This window comes from Astatotilapia calliptera, chromosome 12 (assembly GCF_964374335.1).
Source record: "Astatotilapia calliptera chromosome 12, fAstCal68.1, whole genome shotgun sequence".
Lineage (NCBI taxonomy): Eukaryota > Metazoa > Chordata > Actinopteri > Cichliformes > Cichlidae > Astatotilapia > Astatotilapia calliptera.
Window position 1 is genome coordinate 16,500,956 of NC_137433.1, and position 11,811 is coordinate 16,512,766.

The window sequence follows — 11,811 nt, forward strand, 5'->3', positions numbered from 1 at the left end:
GTCATCACGCAACCCAAATATTACTAATAAATACCCTCCATTAGAAGTTAGTGTCCCCTGGAATTTGTAGCAGCCAGAGATCATGTGAAGACAGCTTCATAAATGGACTCCTTTGTATTCAGATATTATGTGATCAGGTCGAGGTTACTGTGCCACCAATGACAAGGGCCAATTTCAAGAGGCCAAGTTTTCTCATCCAAGATAAGAAAGCCCTATTTCTGAGATAAACAATCAGTGTTATCCATGCTCACCCTGGGGCTCTCTGTAAGAAAAATGACATTGTATTTTTCACAGTCTAACACTCTGAACACCGTATGCATGTCAAAGCACTGAGCGTCTCTCAAACAACAATTGGAAAAAAACAGCTTCAAGCTATGCATTCTTAGTCCATGTATGAGGTGTCCATGCCCTCGCCCTCCGGATGAAGCAACCTCCCCGCTAAGCGCTCAATGTCATCGAGGCTAAGCTGTCGAAGGGAACGTTCATAGTCCTTGAGAAAAGAAAGAAAGTAAAAAAGAAATAAAAACATATTGAAAAGTAGCAGGTTAAAAACATTTCAGTGCATTTATTTACAACATGTTCTGGCTTAGAAATAATGCATGAAGGACTGGAAGCATGACCTTCAGAAACATTTTTGTTGCTCTTAAAAGGAGTTTGTTAAGTCCAAAAAGTGTAGACGCAAGTGGAGGTAAGCTCATTTTCAATTTTGACTGTTTGTTTTGTAATGATGTTAAAATTATTTGCACGCAAATAATTAAACAATTTCAGGATAACAACAGAATTTGGCAGCAAAAGGCCAAACTAGATTTTGCTTCATCCCCCCCCCTTCAAACACACACGCATGTCTGGCTGCTACTGGTCTGAGTTGTTCAATTAATTATTTAGCCCAGCATAATTAGTGGCTCCATAGTTTAGTGGTTTACATATTTGCCTAACAAGCGAAAGGAGGAGACATGAATCCCTTTGGGGTTTCGTTGGGAAGGCATGCAGAGCTACCTGCTGTGGCAACGCCTCGTGAATGAGGGAGCAGCTGAATGTAGCTTCTAATTAGTGAGCACAGTTGGATGGATAGGAGCTGATCAACTAACAAACTCAAGAGTAGGGCTGTTCGATATAAGGATATATATCGGATGACAATATAAAAACATCTATCGTTTCATTTTACGCTATCATTTGTTTCGTGGTGTCGCAAAATAAACTGTTTACGGCAATATTTTTTCATTGTTTTGATGGTCACTATATTAATTTCTTAAAGTTATCTCTTTCTCTTATATTTAATATAACCACACTATGGACAGACAAGCGCCTGTTTTTATGCGTTGTCGTTAGCAACAACGACAGTAAAACCATTGCGTGTCCGCTTGTTTATCTTCCACATAAACCTTTCACAATAAAGCTCAAGATCCTGTTGAGACTTTTCAAAATAAACGTAATCACGTAAAAGAGTATGCAGAGTACTTAAGGATGAGAAGCAAAAAAGTGCTGACAGGTGCTAAAAAAAAAATAAACCTTAGACTCAAACGTTAGAACAGGCTTTTCCCTGCAGCACGCCGTGTAATAAATACTCACAAAGAAAACAGCGGCCGTTACAACTTATGTCTAAAAATGTGTAGTTTCATGCATCGGTTAAAACACTCGACTCCAGGTACACGACGCCCAGCTGGAAACACTTTACGCAAGTCGAGCTGCCCGCGATTCTCAGAATGTACAGAAAATGTAAAATTTTTGTGATTTATATCGTTATCGGACGATAAATGTCTTATATCAGGATATGAGATTTTGGTCATATCGCACAGCCCTACTCAAGAGTTGTCAGTACACCGACTTTCTACAGTAAAATCCGTTCTCATTAAAAGATAAAAGCATTATACAAATATTGTAGTAATTATTAATAATAGATTTCCAGAAATTAAATTAGTATCTCATTGTTACCACTACATGTTCATAAATCATCCATAACTGGCCCTTTCAACTTTAATATTTTACATTTATTAAATATGCACAGCTGTCAACTTGTGTGACGAAAAAAAAAATAGATGATGCTGCATTTATATACCTTAATAAGCTGTTCATGAACCTTTGCTGCATCTGCCGGACTAAAGTGTCTAGCAAGTATAGTGGAGATGGTCTGCCATACTCCTCCCTGTGTGCTGCTTCCGCTGCTGGTGCTGCTACAGCTACCACCGCCGCCTGGTGCTGCTGTCCCTGAAGCTGCAGTCCTCTCTCCCACGGGACGGATTACCAGATTCAATTTAGCTTCAGGACCAATAGAGTAATCACTCAGTCTGTGTTCATCTGAGGGAGAGTGATATAATGTATTGCCATTAAAAATTTACATATGATGCATGCAGAAAAGTATTAACAAATGCTGCCATCAAATGTGGCACTGTTGCCACATCTACCTGCTAGAGCTTTCCCTTTGTAGAGTAACCGTTGTTGGTTTGCTGGTATGTTGAGACGTTCAGATACAAGCTCCTTCACTGTGGAGACCTTTTCGTCTTCAGTCACCTGGAAGATAAACAACCCAATCATGTAGTACATGTGTAATTTAAGAGCATGACGCTAGCTGTTTTCTTTCTGTGCAGCTGAACAGCGTTTAAATTACACAGCACACAGTGCTGTAAAAGAGTATTTGTCCCATTCTTGATTTCTTGTTTTTTGGCATATTTTAAACAAAACAGCACGCACACACACACACACACGCACACGCACACACACCTATCTCACATTTGCCAAAAAGCATCTTGATGATCCCCAAAACTTTTTGGGAAATATTCTTTAGACTGACGAGAAAAGAACTGAACTTTTTGAAGAGTTTGAGTTCTGTGTTACATCTGGTGTAAAACACAGTGGAGGTAGTGTGATGGTGGGGCTGCTTTGCTGTTTCGAGACCTGGAAGACTTCGTGTAATTGATGGAACCATGAATTCTGCTCTATCCTTCAGGATTTTCTGGTAGAATGTCCGGTCATTAGTTTGTCCTCTAACACTCAAACGCCTTTGGGTTATGCAACAGGATAGTGACCAAAAACACAGCAGCAAAAAACAGAAAGGGGATATAAATAAGTGACATCCCCGCTTTGTACTGACCTTTGTAGAGGCCCCTTTCTCTAAAAAATAAATAAATAAAGTGCACTCTGGCTAACATTTTAAACGAAATGGCTGTAATCACTGTAATAGCGTAGATGTTGTGCATGGAACCACTTCTCTGCTGAACACAGAATTTTTAAACAATTTTAGACAAAAAATCCAGTTTGTGCTTCATAATGTTTTAAAAATTAGCTTTGTGAGAGACAGACTGAGGCTAAAGCTAACTGACAGCTATATTGGTCTTACTGCACGAAAAAGTGTTTTCCTAAGATAGGACTTCCCCTTTTTTTTCTTTACCCGAAATCACAAAGACCGGCTTCAAATGCTACTAGTCAGCTGTTGTCAGGCGAGATTGTATGCAACATCTTATCCAGGATTTGGCTAGCACGCCAGCCACTATAACATCAATGACTCTGAGGAGAAATGCCCATACAACCGGCTAGTGTAGGCTACAGTGTGTAGCACTGAATCCCAGTATTTCTGACAGGCTATTTTATTACTTCAAAAAACATATGCGTAGCCGTTTTTCTAAAGGCAGCTCGGCATGTGACATGCCAATGCTGGCTCGGCTAAACTGCTAGCTGCGATCGCAGTTAGCAAGAGGCGGTGAGCTAGCGCAGCGGTACTTCACTCACCTGTACGCTGCACTCTTTTCCTTGAAGCGGTTTCACCGTGAGGATCATTTTTGAATATGCTTTCAAAAAACAAAAAAATTACACAACAATAAAGATAAAGTAACAAAGCCTCCCGGAGTGTGCTGCTTCAGAGTACAGCTACTTTATCAGCTCGCAATTCTTTGCTTGCCAACGGCCCATTTTCTTCTCCCGCATCCCACTACCGCCGCGCGCTGGCCGGAGTGTGGCATGGCAGCTACACCAGCCTTCGGAGGAAAGTGTCATAACAACAAAAACAAACAATAATCCATTTATTTTCTCCTAATTATGCCGCAGTTGAATATTAAAAAGAAAAAAAAAGGATGGGAAAACTCAAAAAGGCTTACAACTTTGACTTATAACGCTGCTATTAGTAATATTATCAACAATGCTACACCAGGGCTAATTTATTACGTTTTTAAAACATTTTTTTCCTTTTTGTGTGTTTAAATAACACACAGGGAAATTGTGTTTAAATAAAGTGGACTAAGGCTGCATGACTCTAGCGTGTTTTTACTAGTATCGTGGTGAACACAGTAACTTATAACTGATTTTCCTATTAATGCCTCACATTATTGCAACATTATAGCGTTGTTACCATAACTCATCATCACATGTAGTTTGAAACTGTAGTTATCGGAAAACTACTTGCCGTCCAATTGCAGAGTAACATTTATTTTGTTACTTTATGCACCTACATCAAATACATATCAAGCCTACTGAGAAAATAAAAAACATGATATAAGGTAAAATTATATTAGGATGGCTGCACATCTGCTATGGAGAGAAAACGAATAAATCTTTGATCGGTGCACACGGCCAGCCTTTAACCTGCTTTATGATCGGTTGGGCATACAATCATTAACATGCATTGCACATTTTGCCGGATCCCCACCTACTCCCAAGGCTCAGGAACACCCTGAGGACCCCGTGACCCAGATGGGATCCGGTCCACACGTTTCTCATCTCACCCTCCCCGCATGGTTTCCACCGTGTGGGTCATGTGATTGCCTGCTGTCTGTGCCCAGCCCCGGACAGCCGCGAGCAAGAGAGGAGAGCATCCTTCAGCTGGGCACTTACAGACGGGATGTGCACCTGTCGAGTGAACAGTCTGCAACCAAACCAGGCCAAAACACGCCGGTGAAAGAGACCCCCATAACGCCATACAGGCTGCGTGTGGTAAGTGATGTTTGTGTTCATTTGTTTGTTTATGGTGTGAAATATCGCACAGCATTAATACAGTTTGCGGACACAGCCTCATCTGTGCTAACAGATAGTCAATTAGAAACATAACAGCGTAAAAGCAGCAAAGATTTTAAAAAAAGAAAAAATCATCGTGAAAGCATCAGCCACGCCTAACAGTCACATGGAAAATCCAATCTTATTTTTATGTTTTCATTCCTGTTAAGACTTTTGTGTGGGACCCAGCAGGAAGTTTGCACTAACATTTACTGTGCAAGCATTTCATTTCTACTTTCTTTCTATTTTGTCTTAATGTGGCTTGAATTATGTATAGAGATGCAGAACAATAGACTAGAGCTAATGCTTGCAATGTGGAGCTATACCTTACCTGTGACTCATTTGCAGTGAACATTAATGTGCTCATAAACATATGAACACACGTATAGGTGTGGAAATGTACAAGAAGCCCAAAACAGGTGGATCTATGCTCTTATCCAGGTAGAAGCCATTACACCTGAATGGATTAGCTAAATAATAAAGAGGTGTGTAGATCAAAATCAGACAGAGATCAAGTTTGTTATAGATAGATCCATACTGCATAGGAGCTGTAGGAATGTATATACTCTATGGATGGCTCTTTGTAAAAAGCATAGATGAAGTCTGCTAGTGTTTGCAGGTGATGGGGACACTTCGGGACCTTCAGTTTGCTTTGCAACTAAAGATTGAGGAGCTTCGCCAGAGGGACACGCTGATAGATGAGCTGGAGCTTGAGCTGGACACAAAGGATGAACTCATCCGGCGGCTGCAGGAAGAACTAGACCGCTACAGAACCACTGTCTCCCTCCCAGGATCCTCTGCAGTCAGTGCATGTAGGCAGTTTTGTGCTGTTCTAATAATTGCAAGGCTTATTAGGACTGATATAGAGTTCTGTTAAATTTCCCTGACTTTTTTTATTCTTTATTTTTTTGCTTCTACCTCAGCTCAAACTGATGACAACAAGAGACCCAGAAGGCAGACGGTGATTTGTGAGCCCCTCACTCTGGACCCAGTGACTCTTGCCTTGGTTTCACAGAGAAGCTGTGACAAAAGCCACGAGTAAGAGGACACAGTGTTCCCTTCAGAGCTACACCTGCTCAGATTGAAAAATTACATTCATGCATGTTCAAGGCTCACTGACTGCTGACTGCATGACTCATGATGAACCAATGCTTTTTTTATTCATTGTCAGACGCTCAAGCAATTGACACTGTTTAATAACTCATCCTCACCTGCAAATTTGATATCGTTTCCTCATGTCCTCAGGTCCCAGAGGCTGATTCGGGCATCATTTCTGAGAAACGACTTGCTGAAGCACCTTGATGAAGGAGAAATCAGAGCCATCATCGCCTGCATGCATTCCACCACCATCAATCAAGGCTGCTATGTTATTCAGGAGGGGACCGCTGGGGCTCAGGCTTACGTTTTGGAAGGTAAATCCTTTTTTCCTCTCACAATGGCCGCCATTAATCACACACGAGGATATTTATTAAGGCTTCCTTGAGATGTCAGATGCTTAAGGACAGACTGATTAAATGATGAGCTTGATCATATCTTTATATTTAAATTCTTGTACTGATAAGCAGAAGCAAATAGAAACGCAACAAAGTGACAGCGTGTGGAGCAACACATTTCTAGTTTGGGTTGAAATGTCAGCTTGAGCCTGAGGAGACGGAGAGGCTGTTTATCTCCGGTTGCCTTGCCTTTCTGTTGTTTGTGCTGTATATCTCTCTCAGTCTGTACATTATCTGACATAAAACCCACTTCTCTGCGTCGTCCTTCACCCAGTGTTTGTTTATTCGCAGAAGGGAGGCTGGAAATGATGAAAGATGGACTGAAGCTGCTCACAGTTGAACCAGAAGACATGTTTGGAGAGCTAGCGCTCCTTTACAACTGCACCCACACCTACTCTGTGTCAGGTATATCAAAGCTTTGCATCGGCTTCTTTATTTTATAATTGCGCGCAGATGTCACAGGAGAGCTGTCAACCTGAAGAATTTCTCTGTGATTATCTCTGATTCGGCGAGAATATAAATAATTCTAGTTTAAGCGAATTTCACAAGCGGTAAGATTTCTGGCTGTGGCCTCGGACAAAAGACGCCTGTTGAATTCGAAATCAAAAGACCCTCTGAGATTTTACAACAGCTTTGCATGGCCTTCTATCAGATGTGAGGAATTTAAAGCATCCTTGGTTTTTGCCGCTTAACAAGGCTGCCTGGACCGCCACATCTCCTCCCTGCAATCCAGCATCTCAGCATCTTGCAAACATTTAAAAATAATCTTCTTGTAAACGATCTCGATTTAATGACCGCTGCGTTGCAACCTCTCATCTGTGCTTTTGTGGTGATTTTTTCCCCCTCTTACAAGCAGAAACTGTGCTATCATTTCCTTTGAGGATCCGATCGCAGAGTCCTGTGGGAAAACCTTTTCAGCCGTGGCTGCGTATGTCTGACCTGGTTTCACAAATAAATAGGCTGTGAAAATGGCCGGATTAGTTTAAATTGAAAAATCTGTCTGTTTTGTCTTGTTTGGTCCCAAAAGCATCCCATTCCTCCCCTTTTTTAAAAACTCCTTTCTTTGTCCTGCAACCAGGCAGCCTTTCCAATTCACTGTTCTACATTTGTCTGCTCTCTGGTAACAAAACTCATTTGATGTCTGCTCGCTGCTCCCCCTTGTTCCATGTACCCTCTTTTTTTCAATCCATTTAAGGCCTGTTGCATTTATCTCCTTCCTGACCTGAAATTACCTTTTTTCCCATCATATCTGGTACAAGAGATTAAATTAAAAACTAATGGCTGCACGCCGTGTGCCATACAAAGGTAAAGCGACAAAGTTTGGTTTGTATCCAAAAACAGGGAACTGAGACAAGGACTGCACCACAATAATCAGATGCTCGATCTTATTAGACTGTCTGGTGGGGACGTCGTCTTCCGTTTGCAGGAAGGTTCAGTGAATCAATCAATACTGGTCATTATTAATTAACGACACTCTCTTTCAAGCTCTATTAGAAAGAAAGATGGTGATGATGGCTGAAGGAAATTAGATTTGATTGATATCAACTGACCTCTGCAAGGAAAACAAGTATTTTTAGTTTTTACGATACACGGTAAGCATTTCTAATGAAATCCTGGCCTACTTACTGGCTGCACGTCCACATCCATCACAGGCAGCGTGAGTCTCGATAGTGCTTTCACTCATCTGTCACTGACACAGCGTTTTCCTCTGTGTTTTGATCTGCAGCACGAACGGACAGCAGGCTGTGGGTTGTGGATCGCAAGAGCTACCAGACCATAATCATGCAGAGTGGTCTCAAGCGCCTTTCCCATTCAGTGGAGCTTCTTAGCAGGTGAAAATCAGACTGATGCACATGGAGCAGCTCCAAAAAGCTGCTTTGATGGGCCGTGTAGGCTTTTACCTCTGAGCACGGTATCTGCTCATTGTCCTCATGCACCTACATGAGCTATTGCGGATGATATCCAGTGCTTTTTGTTTGTATCTGTGTGCAGCATTCCCTTCCTCCAGTCGCTGCCAGCAGATGTCCTCATGAAAATGTCGGATCTCATGGAAGAGGTACACTTGAAGTTATTTAACTGTGAAGCACACTAGTGTATCCAGCTAATAGATGAGGTGAATGTTTACATGCAGTGCCTCTATAAGTGCAAAGAAAGCTCTCTGGATGAACCCTTCTTTGTTTTATTGATATTTTTCCACTGGTCACACTGCTGTCGGTTTTCATTTGCCTTCCACAGACACATTACGCCGATGGCGAGTACGTCATTCGACAAGGGGCCACAGGAGACACCTTTTATATCATCAGCAAAGGCCAGGTAAAGTGTTCTGCTCTCATCCTGCTGCGCAGATCAAGGGGGGCTTTCTGAGGAAAAGATTTACAGCCTGGATGACAGAAATGTCAAAGCAGTGGCGGAAATGACTTTATGATGGTGATAATTTACTTTGGTGCGTTGCGCTCATCACCATTACCTCTTTTTTCATTACATTTGACAGGTGAAAGTGACAGAAAAGGGGCAAGAGCAGGAAGAACAGGTAGTTCTTTCTAAGCTCTCTGAGAGACAGTGGTTTGGAGAAAAGGCTCTGTGGGGGTAAGAAGGAAAAAAAGCTCCTTCAGATGATGCTATAAAGAAATTTCTGCACATATAATGAAAAAGCACACACACACACACACACACACACACACACACACACACACACACACACACACACACACACACACACACACACACATATATATATATATATATATATATATATATATATATATATATATATATATATATATATATATATATACATTGATAGTCTTGTGTTTTCTTTTGTGATACTTTTGTGATACTTGCTTGTCTTCAGAGAGGACATTCGGACTGTGAGTGTGATAGCTGCTGGAGGAGTTACGTGCCTGGTAATAGACAGAGAGTAAGTGGATATTTTTTGTTCACAAACTGTAAGTGATTCAGCTGTCACATTACTCTCTGATTTGAAAATGTGCTTTATCTAACGTGAATATTCGTAATTGTCTGTACTACAGCACCTTTAAGGGCATCATTGAAGGCTTGACACCTGATTGCAGTCAAGAGGAGCAACAAAACAGTGAACCTGAAGTCTAGTGAGGAGCGTTAAAACACTGTTTCATTTCTATATACAGAAGACCCAGAATAAAAGCTCACCCCTGTTTTCCTTGTAAGCAGCTCAGATGCGGATCCTACCCTCCTGTCTACTTCCACCTTAAGTGATTTCCAGATTATTTGCCCTTTGGGGGTCGGAGAGTTTGGTCACGTAGACCTGGTGAGGGTCAATCTGCAAGCAGCTCGCCCTCGGCGATGTGTCTATAATGTAATGCATTTACTTCTGTTCTCTGTAAGGTGCAACTGAAGAGCAAGACAAAGTGTCCTTTTGCCATGAGGGTCCTCAAGAAGAAGCTGATTGTCAGCAGTGGCCAACGAGAGCACATCCAGAGAGAAAGCCACATCCTAATGGAGACCTGCTGTTCATTTATAGTCAGGTGTGTCCCATACTTAGGTCTAGTAAAATATTGTTGATGCTGAGTAGAAAGATCTAAAGTAATTTTTATTTTCATTGATCACAGGCTGCACAACACCTTTAAAGATGCAGAGCGTCTGTATGTTTTGACAGAAGCTTGTCTTGGTGGAGATTTATCTAATCTACTCAAAGACAAGTAAGTACTTAAGAATAAACGGAATATTTGAGGCCTGTATTTGTAGTCCCACTGTGTTTCCTCACAGTAAAATATTAAATGGCCTGCACCTCATGTCAGCCACTTCTTCAAACTGTTTCAGAGGATATTTGGATGAATGGAGCACCAGGTTCTACACAGCTTGTGTTGTAAAGGCCTTGTCCTTTCTGCACTGTCAAGGTGTCATCTATAGGGACCTCAAGCCTGAACATGTTCTTCTGGATGAGCATGGTTATGCCAAGCTGGTACTACAATCTTAACGTCACGTCTTGTTAAATGAAATGTAGCAGAGGTGAGAGCAAATGTACTCATATCTGTCTCTTGCAGGTTGGCTCCAGGTGTCTAAAGAAGGTTGAGGTGGGTAAGAAAACGTGGACGTTTTGTGGTACGCTGGGCTACATGGCACCTGAAATCATCTCGAGCAAAGGCCACAACATGTGTGCAGACTTGTGGTCGCTGGGTGTTTTTGTGTTTGAACTTCTGAGTGGTAGGTAAGCTTTTCAAATTTTTGGACAACCCTCCTTTTTTTCCAGCATATTTTTCCGAATTGCAGATTGAAGTTATCTTGACGGCCACCTGTTCTCCTCTCCAGGCTCCCATTCAGCCACTCTGACCCCCTGAAAATTCTCACTGCAACAATTCGTGGCATCGATCAGGTCGACTTTCCAAAAACCATCAGCAGAAGTGCCTCCAGTCTCATAAAGAAACTGTGCAGGTGTGAATATGAGCCACTAAGCACAGTGTGAAAGCTTGGACAGATTTTTTTTAAAATTATTGTTATTTAGTGCTTTTTCACACTTTTTCCACCCTCAACACACAAAACCAGACAGAAACAGTGCAAGTGTGCTGTAATACCACCTCCTAAAGATGAGAAACTGATTATAAATTCAGCTTATTTGCTGGTCTGTTCAAGGAGCAATCCTTCAGAGAGACTGGGCAGTCAGAGAAATGGGGCCAGGGACATTCAGAAACACAAGTAAGATGATGGATTTTTGTTTTGGGTACTCTGGAGAGAAACATTGAGGCTCTGCTTGGAAACATGTTGTTATGATGTTCTGTTTTTATTCAGATGGTTTGAAGGATTCAACTGGGATGGACTTTGTGAAAGGACATTAACAGCCCCGGTTATTCCCAAAGTAAGGCAAATTCAATACTGGCTGTTGGTCTTTACAGCTTTTCATGTTAGTCATTTTTTTTATTTCTGTCTTTTTCAGGTCAAGCATTTTTTGGGAAGCGGTTCATTTGGCCTTTATACCGAGGACTCGGTGGAGCCGTGCACAGACTGGGATGATTTCTGAGGGATTTCTGTGAACCGGAAACAAAATCCTGTCAGACACTACTTCAGGTTTTGTCTCCATGAATAATTGACTACCCACAGACTTACTGCCATTACGAATTCATTACAGTTTAAGACAAAAAATATTTTCCGCTGTAACACTTGATGCAGCTTTTGTTTGATAAGTGATCCATACTGCCTGCTGCGCTAAGCCAAGACTGTTTTTTCTGTGTATCTGCATAAAACCTTTACACATTTCCAAACATAGCCTATAACTGGAGTCAAATCGAATCCAATAAACAATAAATAAACAGATTCATTAATCAAATGAGCTGTGTCTTTCTATTCTTTCCTTTTAAACTTTGAT

The 11,811-nt window shown here is 41.5% G+C and overlaps 2 protein-coding genes across 3 annotated transcripts; one reads left to right on the forward strand and one right to left on the reverse strand.

Annotated features, from left to right (window-relative positions):
* Positions 1 to 187: 187 nt before the first annotated feature.
* On the reverse strand, positions 188 to 3,934 carry ubl4a (ubiquitin like 4A). The gene is made up of 4 exons (XM_026186732.2): positions 3,724 to 3,934; positions 2,403 to 2,508; positions 2,057 to 2,295; positions 188 to 490 (listed from the first exon to the last, which is right to left on the reverse strand). The coding sequence occupies exons 1-4, from the start codon at positions 3,769 to 3,771 to the stop codon at positions 383 to 385; spliced, it is 501 nt and encodes a 166-aa protein (XP_026042517.1). The 5' UTR covers positions 3,772 to 3,934; the 3' UTR covers positions 188 to 382.
* Positions 3,935 to 4,761: 827 nt separating this feature from the next.
* On the forward strand, positions 4,762 to 11,772 carry prkg1l (protein kinase cGMP-dependent 1, like). Of its 2 annotated transcripts, none has more exons than XM_080287494.1 (20): positions 4,762 to 4,920; positions 5,591 to 5,792; positions 5,904 to 6,018; positions 6,226 to 6,392; positions 6,765 to 6,878; positions 8,200 to 8,305; positions 8,466 to 8,529; positions 8,709 to 8,786; positions 8,965 to 9,059; positions 9,325 to 9,390; positions 9,503 to 9,580; positions 9,663 to 9,759; positions 9,837 to 9,976; positions 10,061 to 10,150; positions 10,272 to 10,413; positions 10,496 to 10,659; positions 10,761 to 10,883; positions 11,082 to 11,144; positions 11,238 to 11,304; positions 11,383 to 11,772. In XM_080287494.1, the coding sequence occupies exons 2-20, from the start codon at positions 5,603 to 5,605 to the stop codon at positions 11,464 to 11,466; spliced, it is 2,043 nt and encodes a 680-aa protein (XP_080143620.1). In that variant the 5' UTR covers positions 4,762 to 4,920; positions 5,591 to 5,602; the 3' UTR covers positions 11,467 to 11,772. The 2 variants fall into 2 exon arrangements, with proteins under 2 accessions (XP_080143620.1, XP_026044547.2); XM_026188762.2 differs by having other exon boundaries at positions 5,600 to 5,792.
* Positions 11,773 to 11,811: the final 39 nt, after the last annotated feature.

Excerpts from the sequence above, each read along its gene's own strand:
- prkg1l (XM_080287494.1), top strand. The coding sequence starts at position 5,603 with ATGGGGACACTTCGGGACCTTCAGTTTGCTTTGCAACTAAAGATTGAG. Across the intron at positions 9,060-9,324 it reads GGAGAAAAGGCTCTGTGGGG|AGAGGACATTCGGACTGTGA; the intron begins GTAAGAAGGAAA and ends GCTTGTCTTCAG. Across the intron at positions 9,581-9,662 it reads AACAGTGAACCTGAAGTCTA|CTCAGATGCGGATCCTACCC; the intron begins GTGAGGAGCGTT and ends CCTTGTAAGCAG.
- ubl4a (XM_026186732.2), bottom strand. The coding sequence starts at position 3,771 with ATGATCCTCACGGTGAAACCGCTTCAAGGAAAAGAGTGCAGCGTACAG. Across the intron at positions 2,296-2,402 it reads CAAAGGGAAAGCTCTAGCAG|ATGAACACAGACTGAGTGAT; the intron begins GTAGATGTGGCA and ends ACTCTCCCTCAG. Across the intron at positions 491-2,056 it reads TTCATGAACAGCTTATTAAG|GACTATGAACGTTCCCTTCG; the intron begins GTATATAAATGC and ends TCTTTTCTCAAG.